The 13,208-nt window shown below is 46.0% G+C and overlaps 1 protein-coding gene across 3 annotated transcripts in view; it reads right to left on the reverse strand.

Annotated features, from left to right (window-relative positions):
- Positions 1-10,940: 10,940 nt before the first annotated feature.
- PLA2G4A (phospholipase A2 group IVA) overlaps positions 10,941-13,208 on the reverse strand; it is a 136,762-nt gene continuing 134,494 nt past the window's right edge. For all 3 annotated transcript variants that reach the window (XM_036273762.1, XM_036273763.1, XM_036273764.1), the window contains one exon: positions 10,941-11,487. In XM_036273762.1, the coding sequence (XP_036129655.1) occupies positions 11,356-11,487 (132 nt within the window). In that variant the 3' untranslated portion in view covers positions 10,941-11,355. The remainder of the gene's footprint in view (positions 11,488-13,208) is intronic.

Genomic DNA, 13,208 nt, shown 5'->3' on the forward strand with positions numbered 1-13,208 from the left:
TAAGACAAAGCACCCCGTCCGGCTGGTGTAGGTCAGTGGTTGAGCATCGACCCATGCACCAAAATGTCGCCGGTTCGATTCCCAGTCAGGGCACATGTCCAGGTTGTGGGCCCAGTCCCCAGTAGGGGGCATGCAGGAGGCAGCCACTTGATGTTCTCTCTCATCAATGTTTCTATCTCCCTCTCCCTCTCCCTTCCTCTCTCTCTAAAATCAAGAAAAAAAATTTTTTTAAATAAAATTAAAAATAAGACAAAGCACCCCTGGGAACCAAATCGGCTGGTTGGTATGCTGGGTTTTGCGAGGAGTGTTGAGGTAGTTTCCTGGTGTCTTAGCGATTTTGCACTCTCATTACTACGTTGCTTTGTACGTTCACACACATTTTTACACAATCAAAAGCAAGAAGCTACATTGTTTTCTGAATTTAGTATTACAAAGTCAAGATAATAATTTTTAAATTTTCAGTTGTTTGGGATTGTTATGTTAATCTTGATGAAACTTTGTAGTAAGTGATTAAGTTTCTGGATATGTAAGAAAACAGTGGATTCTCTAGGACTAATATGGTATTGCATTTTATAAAGCACAATTGACTGAGACAATCTGAACTGAAAAATCTTAAGTAAGTCAAGAGTGCCACAGTGTGGTTACAGCAGCTAATTGCGTACGAAGCTCCATCCAGATATTGTTTTAAGCTAAAATAGGATTAGTTTGCAACTAAGTCTCTTCTCTACACTGCAGATTAAAATAAAATGTTAAAAGCTGTCGAATGTTTAACTTAAAGGTTGCCTTAAAATAGACACATATGGTAATTAATATTATTAATAATAGGGCCAAAGTCACAATACTGGAAAATGGCTGAGCAGTTTTATAATTTTATTTTTATCTGATTTCAGGTCCTGTACTTTAAACAACTTGTACTCCAAGCTAAGGCCTCTATAACTAAAAGACATCGACCTCTCTCAATAATTAATGATCCTGGCTTCACAAAATCAATTATACTGCACACATATATTTTTTATTAATTAATTAATTTTTGTGACAGATGTTTCTCTTTCCCCCCCCACCCACACCCTTCCCTCCCTTGTTCCCCCTCCCCCCGTGCGTTGTTGTCTAGGTCCATTGGTTACATATACATGCACATACATTTTTTGGTTTATCTCATCCCTCCCTCACTCCCCTCCTCCGAGGTTTGTCAGTCTGAACCATACTCCTTTCTATGTCTCCGGGTCTGTTTCATTCATCAGCTTTTCTTGTTGATTATGTTCCACAAATAAGTGAGATCATGCGGTACTTGTCTTCCTCTGATTGGCTTATTTCACTTAGCGCAATACTCTCCAGGTCCCTCCAGGTCATATATCTTTGAGGGATCCCATTAATACCTTGAACAGAACTGACCCGTGCTCATGTTTCTCACAGCGATCTCCTCAAATGGAAGACACCAAGAAAAACGAAACTAAAAAATGTAGGTGCTAATGTTTACCTGGCACTTATGTGACAGAGAGAAAGGATCCCTCAGCTCTGGCTCCAGGTCAGGACAGCGGGTGATGGGAGAACCTGTGGGTTGGAGGTCAGGAGACAGGGCTGCTTGCTGAGCCACGTGATCAGTGTTACATGATGCTAAGCAAGTCACTTAAACCCATGAGCCTTTTCCTTTTTTTCTTTTTTTGATAGAGTGGGAGGGGGATAGAGGAAGAGAGAGGGAAACATCGATGTGAAAGGGACACATCGAGTGACTGCCTCCCGCATGACCCAATCAGGGCCAGGGACAAACTGCAACCGAGGTACGTGCCCTTAGTGGGAACCGAACCCAGGACTCTCTGGACTGTGGGCCAACGCTCTAACTGCTAATTCAAACTGGTCAGGGCAAATCCATGAGTTTTTAGTTCCTTTATTTATAAGTGAATAATTATATTCACCTTGCCTGTCATTGGACACTGTTGTATCAATCAAATGAAACACAGTACCTATAAGAGCTTCTATAGACTACAAAATACTCTAAATGTTATTCTTTTTTTTTTATTTTCTTGCTACCACCACAATATAAAACTGCTTCAATAATATAGTAAAGCTTAGTGATTATTTTTTTAAAATCTAATAAACACTATAATTATAAACTAAGCTAAAATGTCTACTAAAATTATTCATTCAAAATTAGGATTGTGCCCTGGTTTTGCTCAGTGGTTAGAGCGTCGGCCTGCGGACCAGAGGAGTCTGGGTTCAGTTCACGCTACCAATATAATAAGTTTAGATTAGTTTGCTTTTTAAAATTGACTAGAAGAAGCCTAGCCCCTTGAGAAGCAGATAACAACATTAATTTCATAAAAGGTTCTTAAAAGTATTGCCAAGGGTATATTTTCTTTATATTGCTCATACCCTCTTCAAATTCCATAGCTCACAGTATTTGGCTTTATTCCTATCATTCATGAACAATCAAAAACTGGGTTCAAGAAAGTTCTGAATGTAAGATTATTTATCTACATCTTTTTTTTTTTTTTTTTAATCCTCATCCGAGGACATTTTTTCCATTTTTTGTACAGACAGAGTGGGAGGGAGAGAGAGGAAGAGAGAGAGAGGGAAACATCGACGTGAAGGGACACATCGAGTGGCTGCCACCCGCATGACCAACCAGGGCCGGGGACAAACTGCAACCGAGGTACATGCCCTTAGCGGGAACCGAACCCGGGACTCTCCGGACCGCAGGCCGACTCTCTAACTGCTGAGCCAAACTGGCCAGGGCTATTTATCTACATCTTTTTATATGACATCACTGCCACAAAATTCACATAATTCCTTTACACTAAAAAGGTTTTGCACTTTCACGGAAGAATATGAGAAGCTTGGGGGGTTCAGAATTCTATCACTAAGTTTTGTTTCAGCACTTGACCCTGAATGGGTGTAGCCAACACTGGAAATGTGTGGGGAGGGTACGGAAGACAATTTGACTTGAGGAATTTGGGGCCACATAATATCTCGGACCGATGGGCGGTAGATTGCACACAGAGGTAAGTCTGGGGTTCATTCAGCAAAGAATCACTAGTTCCTGCTTAAAACAGGTACCTCTTCCCGGCCGAAGCCCCGGTCCCTGTGCTCAGTTCGCAGCGAGGTACGAGGTAGATAAAGAAATAAACCACTGGGCAGTGGGCGGGGCTGTAATGGAGATATGCACGGGGAGCTCAGAGGCAGGGAAGACTCACAGAGGAGAAATGGTTTCTCTCTGCCCTTACAATGAAGGGGCGGAGGAGTGTAAGTGCAGATAGCTCCCAGAAAAGCAAGGCGTCTAAAGAAATTCCAGGCTCAAGGACAACACGTATATGGCTGTGGCTGGGAACGTGTTAGAAGCTGGGTGACGATTCTCTGCGGTGTGTTGAGTAGGTTCTAGGTTTTCATTAATCCGTGAAAAGTTCTCATTAATCCATTTTATTTCTGTGTATCTTTACATTGTTTTGCAGCAGAAAAGGATGACAACAGAATAGGTGAATCCCTTTTTTAAAAATACGTTACATTATTTCAGTCCAGTTATATAACATTATCTGTGTATGTCCAGGTGCAAGATCTGTCCAGAAGCCATCTCAGTGGAGAAATTTGCTTTAAAAGACAAACTGAAGACGGGTGCATGTAGAACAATTTTTGGAGGAATGCTTCCATCTAGTGGTCACACTAAGAAATTTACTTACATGTATTCATTTATATATGTATTTTTAAATGTGTGAGTTACTGCATTTTATACATAGAATACATATTTTCCTATTCACCAGCAGTTGATACTTTATTACTTTCCTTTAGTTACTGAGGGCTCCATCAATTAAGTCTGTTGCAAAACAAGACAACAAGCCCCAAACAGAGTCGCTTACACTAAACCCTACATCACTGAACCAAAACTTTTTTAAATTAAAGAGTCTGTTCTCCTAGGAATGGAATCTTAAACCAGTTCATCAGAAATCACCTGCTCAGCATTGGTTATGTAATCTGCCCTCCAGATCCCTGCCACCCTTTAGGAAAGTAAGTCTCAATGATCAATCTGCTTTTTTGCCTCGTATAACTGTGTTCCTCCCTTCCGCCTATAAGTCTCTCATTTTATAAAACTCCTCAGAGCTCCTTTCTAGCTACTATTGGATGCTGCCTGATTCGAATCGATGGGTAATTAGGCATTGTAAATGTTTATCATTTGACAAATCTTTTATCTTGCCCCTTGATTTTCAAGGAGGTAAAGAAAAATAAGATCCCCCAAAAAGGCCTTATATTTGTTAAAGCTTTCATATACCCTTTTGATATTCATAAACATCTTCTAAGAAGATAAAAACATTTAAAAATTATCCTCATTTTCTAGATGAAGAAATAGAAGCATAGCAGGTTAAGAAACTCACCTCAGGCCACCACGCAGACTTGATTCAAGTCAGGACAACATCAGTTCTAATGTTCTTTTTTCTTGGTGCATTAGAGACTTGTTCTATCTCTTGGTAATATTATGAATCTTTTATGTGATGTAATATTTATTTTTTAAGTTTGGAATTTAGAATGTATGAGGTTTTTGTAATTAGATGTATTAGTCCCAAGAGGCTAGGGTAGCAGACAACTCCCAAATCCCAGTGGTTTCACACAGAAACATTTTATTTCTTATTTTGGCTCAATAGTAACTGGCATCACATCCATTGGCATTTCACTGGGCTAGCTGCAGGGGAATGGAAAATAAAGGGGAGCAAATCAAAGGTTTGGGGAGAACTACTCTCTGCCACAGAAGACATATTCTGTATTTTCTTTTATTAATGAGTATACAAAGTAAGGCTCTTGGATCACATGGGTTTGCAAAATATTGCTGCGCCTTTGTTTTTATTTGTGTGTGTGTGTGTGTTTCTGTAAAGGACATTAAGATCACAGAAGTGGTTTAATGTTAACCTTGGCTCATGGAACATTTATGGATGGTCCAAGAATGGCTCTCTTGTATGTATATGTATGTGTATATTTTTAATAATGTAAAATGCACCTGTGGTGGACCTAACAGCCGGTATGAAAGCTCGGACTTTGGCAATAAGTTACATCTAGCTGTGTGGTCCCTGCTCCATCCATCTGCTGCCTACTTCCCAAGGTAACCATCTCCCTAAATACTGTGTGCTTTCGCTTGCACGCTCCTTCTAATATAGTTTTATATACACACACGTATGTATATATAGTATATAATATATATATATATTGCTTAAAGACATACATTTTTATTTTGGTTGTTTTTTTATCTTAATATATTATGTTAAGATTTATCTATAGCTGGCCATGTAGCTCAGTTGGTTGGGCGTCATCTTGTGCACCAAAAGGTTGCTGGTTCCATTCTTGGTTAGGTAGGCACATTCCCAGGTTTGGGGCTTGATCCCCAGTAGGGGGCATGCATGAAGCACCTGTTTCTATCTTCTCCCTTCCTTTCTCTCTAAAAATCAATAAACTATTCTTTTAAAAATGCATCTATAATGCTGCGCGTAATCATAGTTCATTTATTGAGTGTTGTGTAATAGTCCTGTTTGACCATTTCCCAGTTTATTCATCCACTCTCCTTGGGGATGTGCACTTGGGTGTTTCCCCGATTTTTGCTGTTGTGAACAGCTTCCCATGTACCTATGGGGCTTCATCTCTCAGTAATTCTTCCTTTCTGGTCAAGCTTCCATCCTCACTGGTCTCTTAAAAATACCGCTCTCATCTGGCTGGTGTGGCTCAGTGGTTGAGCATCGACCCATGCACCAAGAGGTTACGGGTTCGATTCCTAGTCAGGGCACATTCCCAGGTTGTGGGCCCAATCCCCAGTGAGGGCATGCAGGAGGTGGCCAATCAATGTTCTCTCTCATCCATGTTTCTATCTCTCTCTCCCTTCCTCTCTCTCTAAAACCAATAAGGAAAAAGAAAAAACACTACCACTCTCTTCCCTGGGCCTCGTCCTGTTTTCTCCGTCAGTATGCCTCGCGTTTCTTCCTGCATTCCTAATGCTACAGCATCCACAACCAAGGCGAAGTCTCACCGTCTCTGTAAGTGTCCATCACCACTGTAATTACAGCATTCCTTCTTGCTCTGAATGCTTAAAATGTGTTTGACCCCAAACAATGTTTTGGTAAATATTACAACTATCAGTCATTAATCACCTACAACATGCCAGGCATGGACTCGAGCATTTCACATCGATTGTTCTGCTTAATCCTTAATATAATGGGGAGATTATCAGTACTGTTTTCAGTGCATTAATTGCACATTAGTCATCTGGAAGTGTTTGATCTCGGAAAGGGCTCATAAGACTCGGTCTATTCTCAGGCAAGCACAGCAACAGCAGAAGGCACTCACTCGTTCAAAAGGGCCCCAGAGTCTCAGGCACAGGCTTCTTTTCCTCCCGCCCCGGAGGGGAGTCACGCAAGATGCTTTGTTTCCAGGTCTCAAACCACCATCAGTGTTCATGCAAAGCACCTGCGTACCACGGGGCCCAGAGACCGTTCCTGGTGGAAAATCTCTTCCCATATCCCAAGCCAGCTACGGGACTCACCTCAGCTGTTGAAACACGGCCCTCCCTGACCTCCCCTAAACCAAATGCGACTCGTAAATCCAGCTGTGTTACTAAGCAACACCGACACCTGGAACCATGTGGAATAGCATTCGTCTTTAGTAAAAAAGTCCCATAGCACTGACCAAGGCTCCTTCGCCCTGGGGAGAAGCGTGCAGTCGACCCAGCGCAGGTGAGAGTCTCCCGGGCCCCACACACAGGTAAGGAGAACAAGGCCTGGAGAAGTTAAGTGCAAACAGCTACAGCGAAATGGAGCTGGTCTGATGGACCTAAAGTCTGCGCCTTCTTCAAGTCCTTGCTTTCACACATCATGGACCCGTCTTTCCTGCCCTCCCCTGCCCCCAACAACTGGAAAATCTAAAATTAAAAAGTAACAGTGGAAATCGGACATTGAACCAGAAACAGCACAGGATGCCCTGAGGGAAGGGAATAAGGGAGCACTGTGGTTGCCCTGGACGACCACCTGGAGAGTCTTAGGCTGCAGGGCGATATAAGGGCCTCTCCTGACCCTTTGGGCTCCACATCCTTAGCTGCCCTGAATTGCTTGTCACTGTCACGTGAATGCACAGTGTGCACCCTTTCACCTGGCCTGGGGCAGCCACGCCCTGCAGGCCTGTGGGGGTGGGGCATGGCCTTAGCTCAGTGTTCAGTGTGGAGGGGCCCACCCCCAGAGGTCACCCTGGGCAGCCACTGCAAATTGGCATTGGCGACAGCCACTCTCACTTGGACTTGCTGCCTGGCGGTGTTGGTGTCCAGGGCTGTGCCAGCAACCAGGACACTTGGTGTCTCCTAGAAGAAAATACTGCCTGCCCTCCCAGACTTTCTTAGCAAGGCTGGCCAGTAACCTGGAACTCTGCATTCAGCAGGAACGTTGCCATTTGGATATTTCTGGGCTTCGGAGTTAGACTATGTTTTGCCCCCAAAAGCCCATCCTGTGATGGGGCCTCTCCGGACCCTTGCCTAGTTCCAGGTCCCAAGCCCTCTCTTAGTTCCAACTGCCCAGCGCCTGCATACACAGTTCTCACTTCCAAAGCCTCCAGTAAGGAGGGGGCCCCTTCTGGAAATCACCCTCATGGGGCAGCTACAAAATATCATCATCAGTCCCCAGGTGGACTTGCAGCCTAAGGTGTCCCGTGCTCTTCCAGAAACCAGAGCTCCCAGGTGTCTCTTATCAGATGATGCCCCACCCTGGCAAGGCAGGCCAGCCTCCTGCAGCTCTGCCCTCTGGGCGAATATGCGCCTTTAGGTGGTTTAGAGCTTAGAGGTGGGCAGATGCCTGGAGTCCCCAGATCCTGCACCCCTGACCTGCACTCTTCCCCCCGGGATCCCTGGCTCCCCTGAACTCTGCTCCCCTTGCACCTGCGGCTCTGACAACCTGGGCCTCCTAGGCCTGTGGAGCTGGGGGCCCACCCCTCCGCCTGCATATCCTCCAGTGTGGGAGGATCCCCCTCCTCCGCCCCCACCCCTAAAGCACACCCAGGGGTACCTGTAAATGGGTGATAGTCACACTGTCTGAAGGCTCCGGGCTTCTCCAGCTACCACATTTCTCATGGGTGGCATAAGAAGACGCCACTGCTGCCCTTCGGATGCCTCCCCAAGAGCACTCCTAAGCCCACGGTGGCAGGGTTCGGACCCCTCGCCCCCTCAACTCCTCAGCACGCGCAGAGCTCACCCCTTCTGTCTGTCGTCCTGGGTCAGCCTGGGCCTCCCAGGCCTGTGCCGCTGGGGCCGGGCTGCCACCCGCAGTCCCCGGGCAAAGGGCGGCCGGCCCGGAACAGCGCCCTGCGGTGGCAGCTACCGAGTGGCGCCAGCCAGTTCCCAGGTGGACACGCGGCTAGCGGGCCCTTGGCTTCGGCAGCACCCAGCGCCCCTGGGAGTCTTTTATTAGCTGGCACCAGCCTTACTCCTGCGGTGAAGAGGGCATTTGGCATGTGCGGTTTGGGGTGTGGAAGCAGGCAGATGCCTTGTATCCCAGTCCTGCTGCTGGGCCCAGCCTGGCCCGACCCGCGCCTGGTTCCATTCCGCTGGTTTAAAGGGAGGGCTCACGCATGCGCCGTTGGCACGTGCAGGTCACCTTGTACCAAGGACACTGGGCAGGCGGGGCCCTCCAGGCCCTGGAGCTGGGGTCTGTCCCCAACCTCCTGCACAGTCTGCCCTGTGGAAGGGGACACTGCAAGTTAAGAACAGTCAGAACCATTCGGACTTGCTGCCGGTGGCTCCTAGTGTCTCCTACTAGATTGTCCCCCTGCCGCCTGCCTGGTCCTGCCCTCGATAGGCCACCGGATCCCTCAGGTCCGCCTTCGGGGACACCGCACTCCTGTCGGTTAGGGTTTGGGATGAGGCAAATGCCCCGCGTCCCCAAGATCCTGCTTCTGTGACCTGGCCTCTCCGGACTGGTGCCCTGTTCCAGGCCCCTGGTCACCCTGATCTGCGCTTTCGTGGGCTCCCCACTTCCACCGCGGGCCGTGGGTAGCCGGGACCCCGCGGGCGGTGAGCCGGGGCCAGGCCCAAAGACCTGCAGAGCGTCCAGGGTGGAGGGGCCACCGGGAAACCCCCTCCAGGTGGCAGCTGCGCATTGCCACAGAAGGCCCCCTTTGAATCTACCGCCCGATGGGTCCCCACGCTCCATGAACCAGGGCGCCCAGGTGTCTCCGGTTGCATTGGCCGCATCCCGAGCTAGGCTTCTGCGTCCTGGTGTATCTGGTTCAGGGTTAGGGTCCTGTGTGTGGGTGCAGTCCCGGGCACTGGCGATGCCTGCTCTCCCCCGGAACCCATGATAGTGACAAACAAGAGAACTGCTAGGTTTATTCATTTGCTGTCTCCTCATACTTCAGATTGTTGCACTATAACAGATGGGGGCTAGAATCCTCTCCCCCGCCCTTTGTTGATATATTGGAGACAGAGGAAGGGAAAGGGGGAGAGAGAGAGAGAGAGAGAAACACCGATGAGAGAACATCAAATGGCCGCCTCCTGCATGCCCCCCTACCCCCTCGGGGATTTGGCCCACAACCTGGGCATGTGCCCTGACTGGGGATCGAACTGGTGACCTCTTGGTGCACGGGTCGAAGCTCAACCACTGAGCCACACCGGCCACACCGGCGGGGCTAGAATCCTCTTCTTATCCTGCCCAAAGCATGTCACTAATGTAATACATTGTTTCAGACTCTTCTCTTGTATAATTAACTCACAAAGAATTGCCCCCCTCTCTGCTTGGGGCACACGGGCTCGTCCCCATCCCCGGAACACGCTTGGGCCCTACTCAGAGCACGAGCGTGGCCCCTGCTGCCAGGTCGGCCCTTCCCTTGAACATCCACGGGCACCGTCCCCACAGCCCCCATCTTCCCTCTGCCCCCCTCCTCTCCGTATGACCGTCCCTAGGGCCCATTCAAAGCCATACACCCCCAACTCTTCTCATCCTCCTTAGCACTACGACCAACACTCTAGAAACGTATTTGTCTTGTTCGTCATTGGTCACCTCCTCTGGAACGGAAGGGCCTTGAGGACAGGCACTTCGGTCAGTTTTGCCCACTGCTGTATCCCCAGACCCTGCCACATGCTGATGACCGGCCGTGGGCACTCATGTGTCATATGCAGACATCAACCAATGAAAGAACTGAACTTTCAAGGTTCCCTCCTTCTTCTGTTTGTTTTCAGTCTTTCCTCGCAGGTGGAAATGCCAAGGAAGGGGAAAGGAAAAAAAAGACAAATGAATAGTGAGCTTAAAGAAAGATAATTCAAAGAAAGAAAAATAAGAAAGTGCTTATTTTCGTCCAGCCGGTGTGGCTCAGCGATTGAGCATCAACCCATGCACCAGGAGGTCGCCAGTTCGATTCCCGGTCAGGGCACATGCCCAGGTTATGGGCCCGATCCCCAGTGGGGGGCGTGCTGGAGGCAGCCAGTCGATGTTCTCTCTCATCGATGGTTCTCTCTCTCCCTCTCACTTCCTCTCTCTCTCTAAAATCAATAAAGGAAAAAAAAAAGAAAGTCCTTATTCTTCCAATACAGACTGTCACTAAGGCAAGTCTTGTATATTCAGCCCTTGCCACTCTTCTGGATTTTTCTCTGGTGCTTTCTGTAGGATACACAGTCCAGGATAATATCAGCAAAGTAAATGGTTAAACTAGAAGTGGTTACATTTTTTGTACTTGCTGAATAAATATATACTATTTGCTCAACAATTTATACACACTTTCTCTTTTAAGAAAAATAACTGTGTTTAAATGATAGGTTCACATTTAAATTTAGGATTTACGAGTTTTGTGTTTGGAAGCCATACATGTGAGAGTCTTTCATAGCAACAGTGCAATATCTCATTTAAAATAATAACACTCAGTTTACCGCGTGCTAATTTGCGAAAATTTGAGTTTATTTTGTATATGTATAAATGCACATATAAATAAAAAATAGTGTTGTCTCATGGCATGAATAAATCCAGTCAGTGAATAACATTCACACACAATGCAAGTTTTTACTTATTAAGATTGACGTGTTAAATATTCTAAAAAGAAACCACATTTTAAAAGTAGGACACATAACATAGTTGGTGAGGAATGTCTAAAAATACAGTCTGTGTTCCCACATTTGCATCAGGAAATCCATACTGATAGAAAATGTAGCTGAGTATATTTTTACATAATCAACATCATCTGTTAACCTAACAAACTTATAAGGGTATTATTCTCATGTGGCTTTATATAAATAACTACGAGTCTGAGCATCCATCAGCCTCTTATCATTAGTACTACTGTCTGTATTGTGCTTTAATCCAGTTGTCATGGAATTTCAAACTGCTTCTGCATCAAAAATTGCTGCCCTTCCCAGTACACAAACTATGCCGGGGGTTTGCTTAGAAACTCCTTGTTGAAGAATCTTCTTGCCTCAACGTTACTGAGGGAAACCGAGCAACGAGATGGATTCTGTCTTCTATATTCGATGCTTTCAAAGATGGCATTCTTTATCACCTGCAAATAGAGGCAAAAGAGGGATCATTCATGCTACCCTGAACTCATTTTTTTTTTTTTTATTCTCACCCAAGAGAGAGTAACGTCCATGAGAGAGGGACACGTCAACTGGTTGTCTCCCACATGACCCCAACCAGGACTGGGGACAAACTGCAACTGAGGTACATGCCCTTGACAGGAATCAAACCCGCAATTCTTTGGTCCGAGGGCCAATGCTCTAACCACCAAGCCAAACTGGCCAGGGCTGCCCTGAACTCATTTAAACATTTGTTTAGTCAAAACAAAAATCTGATTAATTTTTTCATTATAGAATTCTTTTTGAAATGGAGAAGGAAATCTCTGAATCATGCCTGTGTATATTTAATTTCAACATCTCACCATTACACTCTGGATAAGCTCATATTCAATACTCTTCCCTCCCCTACCAGAGAGGGGTAGACAATATTCTGGGAGTGTTCCAGATACGTGCTGATAAGATTGGGAGTAAAATACTTGTAACATGGTAAATTTATCTTCATTCTGTCCTCCATCGGGAAGGTGTTGAGAGGGAAGAAACAGTGATTACTAAACCTAGAATTTATGTTCTTTATAGTTAGTGGACAAATGGACATGAAAAACCACAAGGAAGTAAAAGACTTTCCCTAATCCTAATGAGGAGAGAAGGCATTGCTGACGAATTGCTCTGCTTCCTCAGCTAAAAAGATCCGGTCATAAATCATGGATGCCCTCTATCTAGAAAACACCATGCTTTGAGATTTTATTGAGGATGGCTATTTTTTATTTTGAATAATCCTTCTATATACTCCAATAAATGGTGACTACAATCTCTAAGAATTGCTATTGCAATGATCACTTCTCTGATATGAAGTTAACCTAGTGCGGACCTTTTGGGAAAGAAAAAAAAGAGAGAGAGAGAGAGAGAATTTGGGATTTAGTTGAAGCAGTTACTGCTGAGCAATGGGAATGGACTTCGGAAGAGAGGTCTGGATTGTAACCTCGGCTCCGCTATTATTTTAGATCCCTGTCACCGTCACGAAGACCCCATTCCCCAGGCTAGGACTGTAGGATTTCAGCTCAGTGACCACTGTGGTTTCAGGACACAGAGGCAAGTCACAGGGATATCCTACAATCCCCTTTAATCTCCACCCCAGGGGTCTTTAAGCAACATGAAGGTATTCTCCACATGCGGTTAAGCCTTCTACTGTGGGGAGGAATACTTGGCAAGTCTGAGCAGTTTAGGGCCCCCCAACCCCTCCTCCCAGAGCTGGTGTGGCCCCCTTGGCCTGGGAGAGGTGTGCACAGAGGGGCTTGCCCATGCCCACCTCCGATCTCGCCGGGCAGCCAGGTCCAATGCCTGGAGAAGAGAGACGTGTGACCTGGTGGTGTTAACCTGCAAGTAACGTTCTGTGGCTTCATGTCAGACCCGATGGGCAGGCCCTCTGTTCTCTGACAGCAACTCGAAACAACAAGCGGTTGTCTTATGGAAAGAGGGTTTTATCACAGGGATGTGACAGCTTTATTTACTTTATCATTTAAAAATTTATAGACATATGGGGTGGGCAAAAGTAGGTTTGCAACTTTGAGTATGTGAGTTTATTCTTGTATTATTACTTACTGATTATTGTGTTCTTTTTCCATACAAACAACTGGAAACCTACCTTGGCCCGCCTCTGTATAGATCATTGTCTTCCGGGAAAACAATGGGTTCAAATGTTACTAAG

Source organism: Molossus molossus, unplaced genomic scaffold (genome assembly GCF_014108415.1).
Source record: "Molossus molossus isolate mMolMol1 unplaced genomic scaffold, mMolMol1.p scaffold_m16_p_20, whole genome shotgun sequence".
In the NCBI taxonomy this organism is placed as follows: Eukaryota; Metazoa; Chordata; class Mammalia; order Chiroptera; family Molossidae; genus Molossus; species Molossus molossus.